The sequence below is a fragment of the Quercus lobata genome, chromosome 4, assembly GCF_001633185.2.
Source record: "Quercus lobata isolate SW786 chromosome 4, ValleyOak3.0 Primary Assembly, whole genome shotgun sequence".
NCBI classification, from domain to species: Eukaryota; Viridiplantae; Streptophyta; class Magnoliopsida; order Fagales; family Fagaceae; genus Quercus; species Quercus lobata.
The window spans coordinates 9,635,040-9,650,100 of NC_044907.1; the positions used below are offsets into that span (position 1 = coordinate 9,635,040).

At 33.2% G+C, this 15,061-nt stretch overlaps 1 protein-coding gene and 1 pseudogene across 1 annotated transcript; both read right to left on the reverse strand.

The window, feature by feature from the left end:
* Positions 1–726: 726 nt before the first annotated feature.
* Positions 727–2,881, reverse strand: LOC115983366 (probable L-type lectin-domain containing receptor kinase S.5). The gene has a single exon (XM_031106006.1). The coding sequence runs from the start codon at positions 2,704–2,706 to the stop codon at positions 727–729; it is 1,980 nt and encodes a 659-aa protein (XP_030961866.1). The 5' UTR covers positions 2,707–2,881.
* A 9,845-nt stretch (positions 2,882–12,726) lies between these two features.
* Positions 12,727–14,756, reverse strand: LOC115983656 (annotated as a pseudogene).
* Between the last annotated feature and the right edge of the window lie 305 nt (positions 14,757–15,061).

The window sequence follows — 15,061 nt, forward strand, 5'->3', positions numbered from 1 at the left end:
TGTGTTGATTAATAAAAGCTTGTTAGAGAGGTTTTCTCTATTATTTTGCCTACTAGCCTAGTGTTCTTGTAGAACTTAGGTTTTGTGGAAGAGTTGTAGTAATTGTGTGTTACAGATTCTGCTTCTACACGCCCACGCTGCATCACTAACTCGCATGAAGTGATAAAGCAATTGTTGATAAGAACAAATAAGCTATTTGTTTTTATTTAAAAAATTGCAATTGGTGAAAACACTTGGGGCAACCATAACTTGTAAGCACAATTTTTATTATATAGTATAGTATATGATATAATGTGATTTATCAATATCAGTACTCTTTTGTAGATATATATTTGTTATAATATAAAGAATTATAGATATATAAAAACACTTGTCTTCTGCTTTGCTTTTCAATTCTCCTATGTTTAATTATATTGCTTTGTACTATCCATGCACAATTTCTTTTTGGCTCTCATTTGTGCTAGGCATTTAGTGTATTCCACAACTTTGTTAGTATTATTAATTTGAAATATAAATTCAAAATTATGAGATTGAGATTTTCAATAAAGATAACACCTATTTGAGAAGAAAAATCCTAAGAGATAGCATATCCAGACTGAACAAAGATAATCCTAAGATAAACCTTGAGAGGTAACATCTCCATAAATAAACTAACTAGTAGATAATCATTGACATTTTTCCCAAAAACTAATGCACATAAATTTCAATTCTAGCTCTTGGCAAGAATCATCTCCCAGTCGGTTTTGTGAATGGACTAAGTTGGCTTCCACTGGAAAAGTTTTCAGCATCCTCATTGAATGAAGGAGGCATGGCTGGCCACACAAAAGCAGGTCTTTCAGGGGGCACCAGTGGTGGAGGTACTTCCCCTGTAAGTACCTGCAAAACTGTTCTCATGGAGGGTCTCTGGTGTGGATTTGGATGGCAACAAGCCAATGCCAAAACAAGCATGCTCAGCATTCCTTCCTCGTCAAATTCCTTGGTCAATCTCGAATCAATGGCATCAAGTATCCTTTCCTGCCTGTGAAGATCCCATAGCCAATGCACAATGTTGTTGTTGTAGTCACTTTGCTCATTCTGATTTCCAGGCTTCCTTCCACTGACAACTTCCAATACAAGAACACCAAATGCATAGACATCTGTTTCAACAGTTGCCCTACCAGTAAGAAAAGTTTCTGGAGCCATATAACCTAGTGTTCCAGCAATGACTTCTGTTGTGTGGTGAGTATTTTCGCTTTGTTGAAGGGTACGAGATAGTCCAAAGTCTCCCAACTTTGCGTTGAACTCTGAGTCCAGCATGATGTTGCTGGCTTTTATGTCTCGATGAAGCACCCTCTTTTCACACCCATTATGAAGATGATCCAATGCCTGAGCTACCCCATAAATTATGGTGTGCCTTCTTTCCCATCCGAGTGTAGGTTCCTCCATGCCTAGTTCCTCATTGCCATATATGAACCTGTCTAGGCTACAATTTGGCATGAACTCGTACACAAGAAGAAGCTCACGCCTTTCATAACACCAGCCAATCAGTCTCACAAGATTCCTGTGGTGGAGGCTACCAATTGTTGTGACTTCTGCTATGAATTCTTGTTTGCCTTGACTTGAATCCTTTGAGACTCTCTTGACAGCTACCTCCTTATTTGCTAAGAATCCCTTATAGACTGTTCCAAAGCCACCTTTTCCAAGCTTGTTTTTGGGGTTGAAGTTACGAGTTGCCTTTCTCAAATCTTTGAATTTGAATTTTTGTGGAGCCATAGAGGACCCTTGAATCTGGTCTTCTATCCTTGGATATGCATCCTCTGGTTGCACTCTGTGTCTCCTCTGCCAATAAAAGTAAAACACAATCATGCTAAATACAATAAGCACTGCTGGAACTGTGATCCATACCCACAACATCTCTTCATCAGCAATTTTTGAACCATGGAATTCCCACGATCTTAAGCAGTTTGTTTGAATGGCATTGCCGGTTGAAGCTGAGAATCCCACATAAACCTTCTCTGGAAGATAGCTACAGAGCTCAAGAGGCAGAGAAAAAATTAGCTTGTACTCACTTGTTTTATTAGTCTTAGCAGAGACATTCATCACTTTGCCACCATACTGAACCCTTGCCTTTATTGAACTATTCAAATATGGTTTAGAAAGATTGATCCCATACTTGGTTAAAGATACTTGTTCGATTGAGTGGATGCTATTTACATCCAAGCCAACATGTTTATCATCGATATCTTCTTCGTAGCTCTTTCTAGTGTCAAATTCTACTGCCACTATTTTTGCTTGATGGGATCCATTGGTGCTTGCATTTACAATCCCGAGCCACTGTCCTTCGCTTTTCTGTGGAAGAGTGGTATCTGCAGCTAAAATAAAGGCCATGCCTTCGCCTACTGGAGACTGCTTTGAAGACAAATCTGGAGTGATTTTAAGATCAAAGGTGGTATTGAAAGATGCTGTGATCTTTTTGCTCTTGCTCCACAATCTGAATGGCTTGTTGTAAAAGATACGTCCAGAATAATTTGTGATAGGATCATTAGCAACATCTGGTGTAACTTGGATTGCATTCAATAAAATTGTAGTGCCCTTAGTGATAATTAGATTATGGTCGTCTTCTTTTTTGAAGGTTGAAAAATTAAAATCTAAGCATCCTACTTGAGTAAGAGCTCCACCCAAGAGGACTGCTAACAAAAGGGACCAAACTACCTGTGAAAAGCACATTCTCCCTATGGAAAACACAAAAATGGTTTTAATAGGTGTCAGGATTTCAATTTTTCTGTAAAGGTTAAGAACACTGATTCAGAAAAATGAAGGCAAGGTTTCAGAACTTGTTTAAGAAAATATTGTGTAGTGTTTACAGAAGATATAAGGTGTTACAGTTCTAAAACAGAGCAATTAACCTGTACTTTCTACAATTAGTTTTAAATGTTGTTCAACGCTGGAAAATTTTGAAAATCATGACTTTCAAGCAGCATGGAATCATGGAATGGAAGTGGTCATATATGAAGTCGTGACATCTTGCCATCTTGGTGGTCTTTTTTTAATCTTTATGTTTCACTCTCAAAGATGAACGACATTAGAAATACTACAAATTACGTAAGTTTTACAATTTGATTTGTCAAATAGTGAAGTTTCAACTATTGAAAAACTTACCATATGGGTCTACAAACTGATGTATAAACTTTTAAACTTACTTATCATGCTATTAATATGACACCATCATTGTCACGCCAATTTGTAAAATGCAAATGAATAATGTTACATCACCTAATAACTTGTTATAGAATTAATATTTTGAAAATCTCATCATTGAATTATGTGTTTTATATATTTTTAACATTCTTACCAATTTTCATGTCAATTGGATGTTACTCCCTCTGTTTCAGTTTGTTTGTCATTTATTCCATTTTGAGATGTCCCAATATATTGTCCTATTTCTAAAAATAAAAATCATTAATTTACTAATTTACTAATGTTACTATTTGAAAAGAAAACTAACAAAATCAATCTAATTGGGCACCTTTTTAGTTGCCTCATTAAGAATATTTTTTTTTCAAAAGCCGATAAATTTATTTAAGGGTAATTTTGTAAACTTATACATTTTAATGAGGCAGACAAGACAATAAATGATATTCCTTTAAAAAGTTTGACTTTTCAAACAAGATAAACAAATTGAGACGGAGAGGGTATTTACTATTCGATCCATAAACTCGTCTTTTATGCATTATTTTAAACTACAAAAATTTGAATTTAAATAATTGATCAATTGCATCTAAAAATAATAATAATTGATTAATGACATGGTTGTTAATCTTTGATCACCTTGAAAATATGCAAGCATAGAGAATATATGAAGATAATGTATTTTAATGATGGATTTGTCCAAATTCGCATCCAATTAAAAAATATTGAGTGATATAATATTACTTAAGAATTACACCAGGTGTAACTTGAACTCAATCCTTAAAAAATTAATTAACAAAATTATTTATTTTATTGTTATTGTGACATCAATTATATTCATAGTCACACTAATTTGTAAATCTTTTATACTAAAATTGGTAATAAATTTAAAAAATTTCCTTTGCTACAGATATACTTTGAGGTATTTTCAGGTGTGAGATCTTTATAGGCATGGTTATAACTTATAAGCAGTGAGACCCAGATTTAATCACAAAATAAGAGACCTAATTGGTGGTAATGTTTCCAACTACTTTGTTGCTTACTTCAATCACATTATCTCCTTAAGCTCTATTTTGAATAGAATATAGTTCAGGTTTTCCAAAATTCTAGACAGAATGAGTTTATTTCTGTGTTTTTAGTACATGAACTTTTACTATTTAAGTATCAACGTGACACTTTATTCTGTCTGTTGCAATTACATCTTAAAAAACAATTAAGAACATGAAATTAATCATGCATAGTAATTTGGTCATAGCTCTCTCCTCTAGCAGAATCAACTAGATACCATATTGAATTGTTGAAAGCAATGTCACCAGAGTTACAAGCTTGTTTGGTACCACTTATTTTTAGAATTTTTGAAAATGAGATAATTTGAAATTTTTGCACCTAAAAAAAAATTGAGTTACTAAGAGTCTTCTAACTTAATTGGCATATGCACATGCATAAAATATTTGGGGGTCTAGGGGTAAAAGGGTTTAAGCTAGAAGATTAGCAGCATTTGTATCTTTCTCAATTTTTTTTTTTTTTTGAAAGTGCAGTTTTATAACATGTCGCCTTAAGTAACTATTACAATAATATGACTATTTTTTTAATGAACGAAAAATGGGAAGCAAAGTAACCTGAGTTGAGATCTTTCACCTAGACATGACCATAATAACACCCTATCCACTAAGCACGGCATGCAGTAACAGAGGTAATATGACTAATACACCACACAAGAAGATAGGCTGTTGTATGACATAATCATATGGACTTCTATATATTTAAAAGTCATTGGTCAAATGGTAAGTCTGACCCAAATCTTCTCAACAAGAGTGGGTTACATGAATTTTCTGTCACGAGCAAAGTTCCTCCTATATTTTTTAAATAATGATAATAATGTTTTTTTTTAATCTCTATTTTAAGTTGTATTTTAGATCTGTTTTAAAACAAATAATTAGATTATAGATGTTATTATAAATTTTTTTTTTTATGTGTCATGTGACTTATCAATCGATATTCGATAGACAAACTATTTAATTAAAATGTTAGCCAAAATTATCAATACAGTACCCTATTGCATCTTCCCCCAATTAAACAAAATATTTTTTAATTCATTTTTTTAAAAATCAATTGATAGGCATTATCAACCATTAATCTTGTTAAGAACTTTATGGTTCAATTGATACCACCCAAGTAAAAAGTATTTGGAATTTAGGAGAGAGGGGTTTAAACTCCCCCACTATGGGAGTCAAGGGCAAAAGCAGAGTTGGGGGGTAATTGACCTAGCCCGCCAAAGAATTCATAAGGCAATAGTTGACTTGCAACCTCCCCCACTCTTTATATATTTGATTTTTTTTTTTTGGAGGGGGGGGGGTTAAATTTTCCTTTTAGGTGTATTTTTTATTGCATTTCTTCTTGTTATATTTATTTTATATCATAATTATAATTAATTCACTATTAATTATTTTTATGTCAAAATCCATTACAAAATAATTGACGATAAAGAGCTAATATCAGGACCGGACCCCATAAGTTGAAACTCTCTAAAATAATAATAATAGTAGTAGTGGGTTTCAATTAGCCCAACTGGTAAAGTCTCTGATGGTTGTACAAGAGATCTGGGGTTCAATCCCCGCCTACACCAAAAACTGATTGGTGTCTTGGTCTGATGAAAAAGAGCTATTATCAGGAGCGGACGCCATAGGTTGAAACTCTCTCTCAAAAAAAAAAATAGTAGTAGTAAAGGCAATCTTTTTTATTTTATCAATATCTTTTAACATTTAAAACCCAATCAAAGGGCCTTCCCAAAAAAAAAAAAAAAAAAAAAAAAACCAATCAAAGGAAAACAAATGTAGGAGAAGAAAGCCAAAGGCCTTGTATCACATTCCCATGCACAAAGTACTTGGGCGTCTATGGAGGAAAAAGTTCAAGTTGCAGGATTAGCAGAATGTTGTAATTATTTCTTTAAAAAAAAATATGTAGGTGAAGAAAAATGAAACTAAAGAAACCATATAAATTGCGTATAAGTAATAAAATTTCGGGATAATTACATAAGAACAAAAATTGGTATCTATCTAACTATTAAAAAAACATTTAAATTGTGAGTGGATTTTTACCCGTCGAAGAAAGTAGCTTATTCATTAAAAAAATGAAACTTGACAAACAAAGTATAACGAATATGTTATCTTTTTCTGTTTTCTAACACTAAAATATTGACTATACTTTGACGGGAGTCAAATAAGTTGTTAATGGTTGATCTTCTTGGTAAAAGATCATTCAATTGGACTTTGATCTTTCTTGATCATATTCTTCTCTTTCCCTTTGGAATTTGGCCAATTACAAATTATTCAATCTTTCTAGCAGAAGAAATTTCCATACACCTGTAGTTGGAGTCTGTTTTAGGATGGTGACACATTCTAGGCAATTGGAATTTGTGTAAATGAGACAGAAAATTGAACGATTAATATGGAATTAGTCAAAGAAATTTCACGAGGCAATTGGAATTTGTCTGCATGAGACAGAAAATTGAATATGGGATTATTCAAAAAAACTTCACAAGGTGGGGAGGATTAATTAGTCTTACAAATTGTGACATTGAGAAAATAACTTCAAACCAGTTTTGAGCTATTTTTCATCCATCGCGATGAGACTTGGCCTAACAAAAACACTAAACATGATCTGCACGAGTAGCTTCAACTTCTTCTTCTTCTTTTTTTTTCTTTTTTTCTGAATGCTGCTGATAATAACATGATTGTATCACCACACATTCTTAATCAAATTTCATTAAGAATGCTGATTAATTTGGAAGTGAGTATTAAAAGTCATGGTTGCTTTTTTTTTCCCTTAATATTTGAACATAGCCCGATTTATGATTGATGGAAATTTTTTCTAACCAATATTCAAACAATATACTTTCCCACATGCACTGGATAGTTTCTACTTTCTACAATGAACATGGCACATTATGGTGGAGAGTGAATGGGACTATGTGATACCTGGTTTAAAAAAACAAAAAATTGAAGGGGCAACTTAGTATGTTTTGGCATTGGGGTTAGTAATTTACGTACCTTTAGGATAGGAGACTAAAAAATATTCCTTGAGATTTTTGAGATAAGAACCCTGAAAAATCTTTTTTTTTTTTCTTTTTCTATTAAATCTAATTGACAATGATAATAAATAAAAGAAAATCTGTGAGAACCGAAAATTGCTCACTGCCTGGTTACTCTATAAGCCTTAGGAAGTTTCTTCTATTTTTTAAGGTTATTTATTTTACTTTATTTTTAATTTGACTTTTATTCTTGGGTGTCAGATGCTTTTTTTTTTTTTTTTTTTTTGAAGAAACAGTCAGATGCTTATTAATTCTTGCCAGTGGTGCGATTTATGTTTTCTTTTTATTAGATTTAGAGTGATGATGAGAATTGACCAGTTTCAAGATTCAACTACTGCCTTATAAAAACAGAATTCCAAGTCAATCATTCATTCATATATATATATATATATATAATTTAATAAGGCCGTGGTGTAAACACTCCTTTTTACACCCATTAATCAAACGGTGCCACCTCAATTTTTTTAAACTTGATTTCACTTAAAATATTACAGCCACATGATTACTATACCCTTAAATATATTTGAATATTAATTTTATAAAAAAGAAATGTGCTCCGGTCTCCTTGTCTTCTTCTCTGTTATGTCCACCACATCCCTTGCACCATCAGCACCAAACCACACTCGCTACCACCACAACTGCTGCCACTAACTCTCATGTCCTCTCCAATTGCCGCCTCTCTATGGAAAACCCAAAAAGATTCCTTCTTCAACTCCCTCTCTTCACCTTCACATTTTTAGTTTCCATGAATACTTTTTCTCTTGATTGGTCAACTTTTTTCCTTTAGAAGCTCAAATCCTTCATCTTTTTCTTTTAGATTTTGCGTACCCCAACTGGGTTCTTTGAATTTTGATCTGGGTATCAAAATTTTTGATGTCATATTCAACTAAGTAAAGTCAGTTGCTTTCTTGTGTGTGTGAAATTTCTCTTTGTTTTTTGGTTATAGGATTTGTTCTTGGGCTGGGATGAACGACATCATTGATGGTGGCTACTCCTTACTTCGATGAAGTCTCCAGCTGTTTGGATCCGAAATTTTTGTTTTATCTTTTTTTTTTAATAAAATTAATATTTGAATATATTTAAGGGTATAGTAATCATGTTTATTAGGCTGTAATCTTTTAAGTGAAATCAAGTTTTAAAAACTAAGGTGGCACCATTTGATTAGTTGGTGTAAAAAGAGGTGTTTACACTATGTTCTTATTGAATTTAATCTCATATATATATATATATATATATACACACACATAAATTGTCACAATCTAAATACAAATCTTTGACAAGAAATTCAATGTTAACGTAAGGGAAGAAATTTGAAGACATAAAGATTGAATTTGTGAAACAATGAGGTGGATTTGAAGGTAGGGGAGTTTTATGTCGGTAAATCTTTGGGGAGGCATGAAGTGACATTTGTGGACTTTCAGCATTTTTCATGGACCGTTATATGTTTCTTGGCCAAGTCTTGGGGATACATTGTGACCATAGTCTTAAAAATTGTAAAGTGTATGAAAATTTGACCACATGTTAAATCATTTTTAAGTCTATGAGTTTTATCCTATACATAGTTATTTATTTTACTTGTATACATGCTTGATCCAACTTTTGCGAATTTTGATTATCAAAAAAAGAGAAAAACTTTTGCGAATTTTGATTACTTGTTGCCTTGTTGGGCTGTCAAGCTCAAGTGCTCACCTCTTTTTTTATATTTCATATTTTGGGAGTAGTACATTTGGGCTATCATTGAGGGGGAGAATGTGAGAAGAGTATTAGAATTTGACACTACTGTTTAGTGACGGTTAGAAGATTTGAAATTTGTGAACCTTTTTGTCAATTTTAATTTTCTATGAACTTTCTTTTAATTATTGATATATTGGAGATTAGCTAATGATGAACCGTGAGATTTTGCTTTGGAGGGAATATTCACTATAATTTATAATTGTTACTAAATCCCTTTTAGAGAATAATTATTGAACTTTATTGGGGCTTGCACACTTGTAACTTGTAAGGTGAAGCTTTTTTTTTTTTTTTTTGGGTGTGCGTTTTTGTCAAGTGTCTAGCTCATAAATTGTGTTTGGGTATGTGACAAGAAACAAAGCACATGAAGCTCTTTCTCCAGAAAGAAAAAAAACCGGCGCATGAAAGCATGATAGAATGTCCGCTTCCATCATTGTATTCCGAACATCTCTTCTAATTCATTTCTAATGGGTATGTTGGGTTGTGGTGAAATGATAGGGGGAGAGAAAATGAGGGGGGATGTTTTGGTTTGGGGCAGGGGGGGGGGGGGGGGAGTTTTCTCCCCAGGTCCACCATTTAAGAGGAAAAAAATTTCTCCTTAATTTGGGGAGAAAACTAGATAGAAAAGTGAAGAGGAAGTGGGTTTGATTGGAAATAACCCATCTACTATCCCCTTATTTAAATGTTGCCTTTTTTTTTCTTCTTTTTTTTACTTCCTTTTTCTTCTTTTTGTTTTTGGCTGGTGTTGAACTTGACTTTGTTTTAATATTTTGCTTCCCTTTTTTTTCATATCAAACTGAAACTTTTTTTTTATTATTATTATTAGTTTTTCTTTTGCTAGATGTTTTATTAGTTGTGTTAGTTTGTAATAATTAAACAAATTAATTTTTATAAACTATTAAAAAAATATTTTTTTTATGTACTAGGGACATAAGAGCAAATTTTTACAAACTACATTTTTTATCCTCTTATTTTTCTACTCAACTAAATAAAATAGTTTTTTATCTCTTCATTTTTCTACTCTCTTAACCAAACACACAGAGAGAAAACTAAATGTTTTCTATCTACCCACTTTTCTACCCCTCCTCATTTTCTATCTCCCACTTTTCCATCCTCTCAACCAAATGGACCCTAAAATGGGAAATAATCAACGAAAATGATATGATAGCTCAAAAAGATGATATGATAAAAATGTACAAATCTTAGTTGCCATATTTTTTTTGTTTCTTATCTTCTAATTCTATTAATCAAATCAAGAACATCTATACAGCATAAAATTCTACTAGATTGTCTTTGATACTTCTCTGTCATAAATTTGATAATACAATGACGTAGATCTGGCAAACCCTCTCCCTCGACAGCTTTAACAGTCTTCCTATCTCTTCACAGGACCTAGGTGGCTCTCCATTGAGTCCAAAGCGTAATCTCAATATATAATCTGTCTTTTGTTAAGTGTCCTGATATGATCTTTTGCAACAGATTTTGAACCTCGTTCAAAATCTGTAGAGATATGTCATTTTCTTAAAATAGTCTAGCTAATCTTTTTAGCTTTTTTTTTTTTTTTATTACACTTCTTTTAAACTTTGTTCCCTTATTTGGAGAATCTTCATTTGAAATGATCTTTTTGATGATTCAGATTAAATATTACAAATCTAAAAATCAAGTATCACGTCAATTAAAATTTTAAAGCGAAATAATTTTACATACACTATTGAACTCAAAAAAAATATAACATTAACCTTAAATTGACATGATCTTCCTCCAAATCACAAACAACTATTAGTTCGTCATATTTAAAATGTGTTTTCATTAAGGGTAAAAACCTTTTTTATGTTGGTAATTCACAATATTATTCAAAGGGGGAGGGCCGGCCCATCAACTTTTGTACAAAATACCCTCTGAAAAATGGAAGAGATGGATTGTGTTCCCCAAGTTGAAGAAAAATGCCCAACAGGCTGATATTGAAATGAGTTTCCCAAAATATGATTTTGTATAGATTTTAATTGTGAAAGATAAATTTTAAATTTGTTTCCCGAATATATTTTAATCTAAGTTGTTTGTTAAAAGAACTAAAATCAATTTTAAAAACACCTAAAACATGTATTCAATCAAGTAAAAAAAAAAAAGATGTATTCAATTTTGAATTATGTTTACACAGTAAATTTAATAGCCATTTTTAAGTTTGGTTTTTAGAAAACAATTCACCTAACATATATTTTTTTTTCCACTTTAATGAGCCCGACTACATTTTGTTTTCAAGTGAGAAAAACAGATTTTTAAAGTGACTAACCAGTGCTATCTTCACCTTCATTTGTTTGCTATCTTCCATATACCTCTCCAGTTCTCTTGAATCTCTTCATAGTTATGTCTTTGACCAATCTATTTTTTTCTATTTAAAGAGCAAGCATTTGTTTATATTAGAAACTGCTGCTTCTATGTTGGGTTATTTTTCTTTGTTACTTGTAAATTGTATCTTTGATAATTGTTTTTTCCATTCCCAGTTGCTCTCTCTCTCTCTCTCAATGAATGCTTTGAGTAGGTTGATCTTTGAGATATGTTGCTAATGAAGTAAGTTTTAATTAGTCATGCATTTCTTACTTTGAAAATTAAATTAGTTTATTTTTCTTTATATTATTTTTTCTACTATATATCCTACTCTTCAAGACATTTGAGACAAATTCAACATTTTGATTGGATGACTCAATAATGATGACAAGATTGATACCCAACTTCTGGATATTAAAATTGAATAATATGCTTGTAAAATTAAAGTGGAATGGAACTTAAAATATAAAATGGTAAGAATTTATGCTTATATGTACAGTTTTTAAACTTCTGACATATTTGTGAACATTGCCATGTGTTTTATTCCAATCTCAATTTTCAACAAACTGAAACTAATGTTGTATAAACATGTCAACCTCTGCTGATTAAAACAAGATCATACGCTGGGTGGACAATGTTCCATGAAATGTGCATGTAATGCTTGCAAGTTTCTGGTCTCTTTCTTAAGGGGACCGGACCTCAAAGAAATCGAATTACTGCAAATGACTAAGATGAAAATTTTATCCATAATACTATTTAAGTGGCTATTCCTATTTGGGTTCCTTATTTTTTTTTGTTCAAAAATGCTCTTACATCCCTATGTTTAAATAGAGACAAAACTAAAGAACAATTCAGTAAAAATACAATTCTAACTCCCACTAAAATATTGCCTAAAAAATAGGGTCACTATCTTGTTATAATTTGGGATCACTATATTTCCCAATCACAAAATACCTAGGAGTGTGATAAGTGTTATGCATTTGTAGATGAAATATTTTTTTCATCACACCCCTAACCTTTACCAAAAAAATAAGAGAGTCTCTAAGCACGCGCCACTTATAAATTAGATACTAATATATATATATATATATATATATAAATATAATAAAAACACAGTTTTTTTTTCTACAAAATAGGGCCATTAAATAAAAAAACTTCATTCCAAAACGTGTGTGATAAGGCTAGTATAAAATAATTCAATATCTTACAATGGTAGGAATCCAAACACCTTACAAGGATAAAGAAAACAACACCTATTTGATAAGAAAATTCCTAAGAGATAGCATCTCCATACCGAACAAAGATAAACCTTGAGAGGTAACATCTCCATCATGAACTAACTAATAGATAATCAAAGACATTTTTCTAACAATATAATACCTTCACATTCCAATTCTAGGTCGTGGCATGATTCATCTCCCAGTCAGTTTTGTGAATGGACTAAGTTGGCTTCCACTGCAAAAGTTTTCAGCATCCTCCCTGAATGAAGGAGGCATGGCTGGCCACACAAAAGCAGGTCTTTCTGTGGGCACCAGTGGTGGAGGCACTTCCCCTGTAAGTACCTGCAAAACTGTTCTCATGGAGGGTCTCTGGTGTGGATTTGGATGGCAACAAGCCAATGCCAAAACAAGCATGCTCAGCATTCCTTCCTCATCAAATTCGTTGGACAATCTCGAATCAATGGCATCAAGTATCCTTTCCTGCCTGTGAAGATCCCATAGCCAATACACAATGTTGTTTTTGTTGTTGTAGTCACTTTGCTCATTCTGATTTCCAGGCTTCCTTCCACTGACAACTTCCAATACAAGAACACCAAATGCATAGACATCGGTTTCTACAGTTGCCCTACCAGTAAGAAAAGTTTCTGGAGCCATATAACCCGGTGTTCCTGCAATGACTTTAGTTGTGTGGTGAGTATTTTCGCTTTGTTGAAGGGTACGAGCTAGTCCAAAGTCTCCCAACTTTGCATTGAACTCTGAGTCCAACATTATGTTGCTGGCTTTTATGTCTCGATGAAGCACCCTCTTTTCACACCCATTATGAAGATAATCCAATGCCTGAGCCACCCCATAAATTATGGTGTGCCTTCTTTCCCAACTGAGTGTTGGTTCCTCCATGCCTAGTTTCTCATTGCCAAATATGAACTTGTCTAGGCTACAGTTTGGCATGAACTCATACACAAGAAGAAGCTCACGCCTTTTATAGCACCAGCCGATCAATCTCACAAGATTCTTGTGATGGAGGCTACCAATTGTTGTAACTTCTGCTATGAATTCTTGTTTGCCTTGACTTGAATCCTTTGAGATTCTCTTCACAGCTACCTCCTTACTTGCTAAGAATCCCTTATAGACTGTTCCAAAGCCACCTTTTCCAAGCTTGTTTCTGGGGTTGAAGTTGCCAGTTGCCTTTCTCAGATCTTTGAATTTGAATTTTTGTGGAGCCATAGAGGACCCTTGAATCTGGTCTTCTATCCTTGGATATTCATCCTCTGATTGCTCTCTGTGTTTATTCTGCCAATACAAGTAAAACACAATCATGCTTAATACAATAAGCACTACTGGAACTGTGATCCATACCCACAACATCTCTAATTCTTCATCAGCAACATCTGAACTATGAAATTCCCACGTTCTTAAGCAGTTTGTTTGAATGGCATTGCCGGTTGAAGCTGAGAATCCTACAAAAACCTTCTCTGGAAGATAGCTAGAGAGCTCAAGAGGCAGAGAAATTAGCTGATACTCGCTTGTTTTATTAGTCTTAGCAGAGACATTCATCACTTTGCCATCATACTGAACCCTTACCTTTATTGCATCATACAAATATGTTTCAGAAAGATTGATCCCATACTTCGTTAAAGATACTTGTTCGATTGAGTGGATGCTATTTACATCCAAGCCAACATGGTTATCATCAATATCTTCTTGGTAGCTCTTTCTTGTGTCAAATTCTACTGCCACTATTTTTGCTTGAGGGGATCCATTGGTGATTGCATTTAAAATCCCAAGCCACTGTCCTTCGCTTTTCTGTGGAAGAGTGGTATCTGCAGCTAATATAAAGGCCATGCCTTCGCCTACTGGAGACAGCTTTGGAGACACAAATCTGGAGTGATTCTAAGATCAAAGGTGGTATTGAAAGATGCTGTGATCTTTTTGCTCTTGCTCCACAATCTGAATGGCTTGTTGTAAAAGATACGTCCAGAATAATTTGTGATAGGATCATTAGCAACATCTGGTGTAACTTGGACTGCATTCAATAAAATTGTAGTGCCCTCGGTGATAATTAGTTTATGCTCATCTTCTTTTTTGAAGGTTGAAAAATTAAAATCTAAGCACCCTACTTGAGTAAGAGCTCCACCCAAGAGGACTGCTAACAAAAGGGACCAAACTACCTGTGAAAAGCACATTCTCCCTATGGAAAACGCAAAATGGTTTTAATAGGTATCGGGATTTCAATTTTTCTGGAAAGGTTAAGAACACTGATTCAGAAAAATGAAGGCAAGGTTTCGGAATTTATTTAAAATCATATTGTATAGTGTATACAGAAGATATAAGGTGTTACGGTTCTAAAAAGCAATTACCCTGTACTTTCTACAATTAGTTTTAAATGTTGTTCAACGCTAGAAAATTTTGAAAATCATGACTTTCAGGTAACATGGAATCATGGAATGGAAGTAGTCATATATGAAGTCATGACATCTTGCCATCTTGGTGGTCTTTTTTTTCTCTTTAGGTTTCACTCTCAAAGATG

Excerpts from the sequence above, each read along its gene's own strand:
- LOC115983366 (XM_031106006.1), bottom strand. The coding sequence starts at position 2,706 with ATGTGCTTTTCACAGGTAGTTTGGTCCCTTTTGTTAGCAGTCCTCTTG.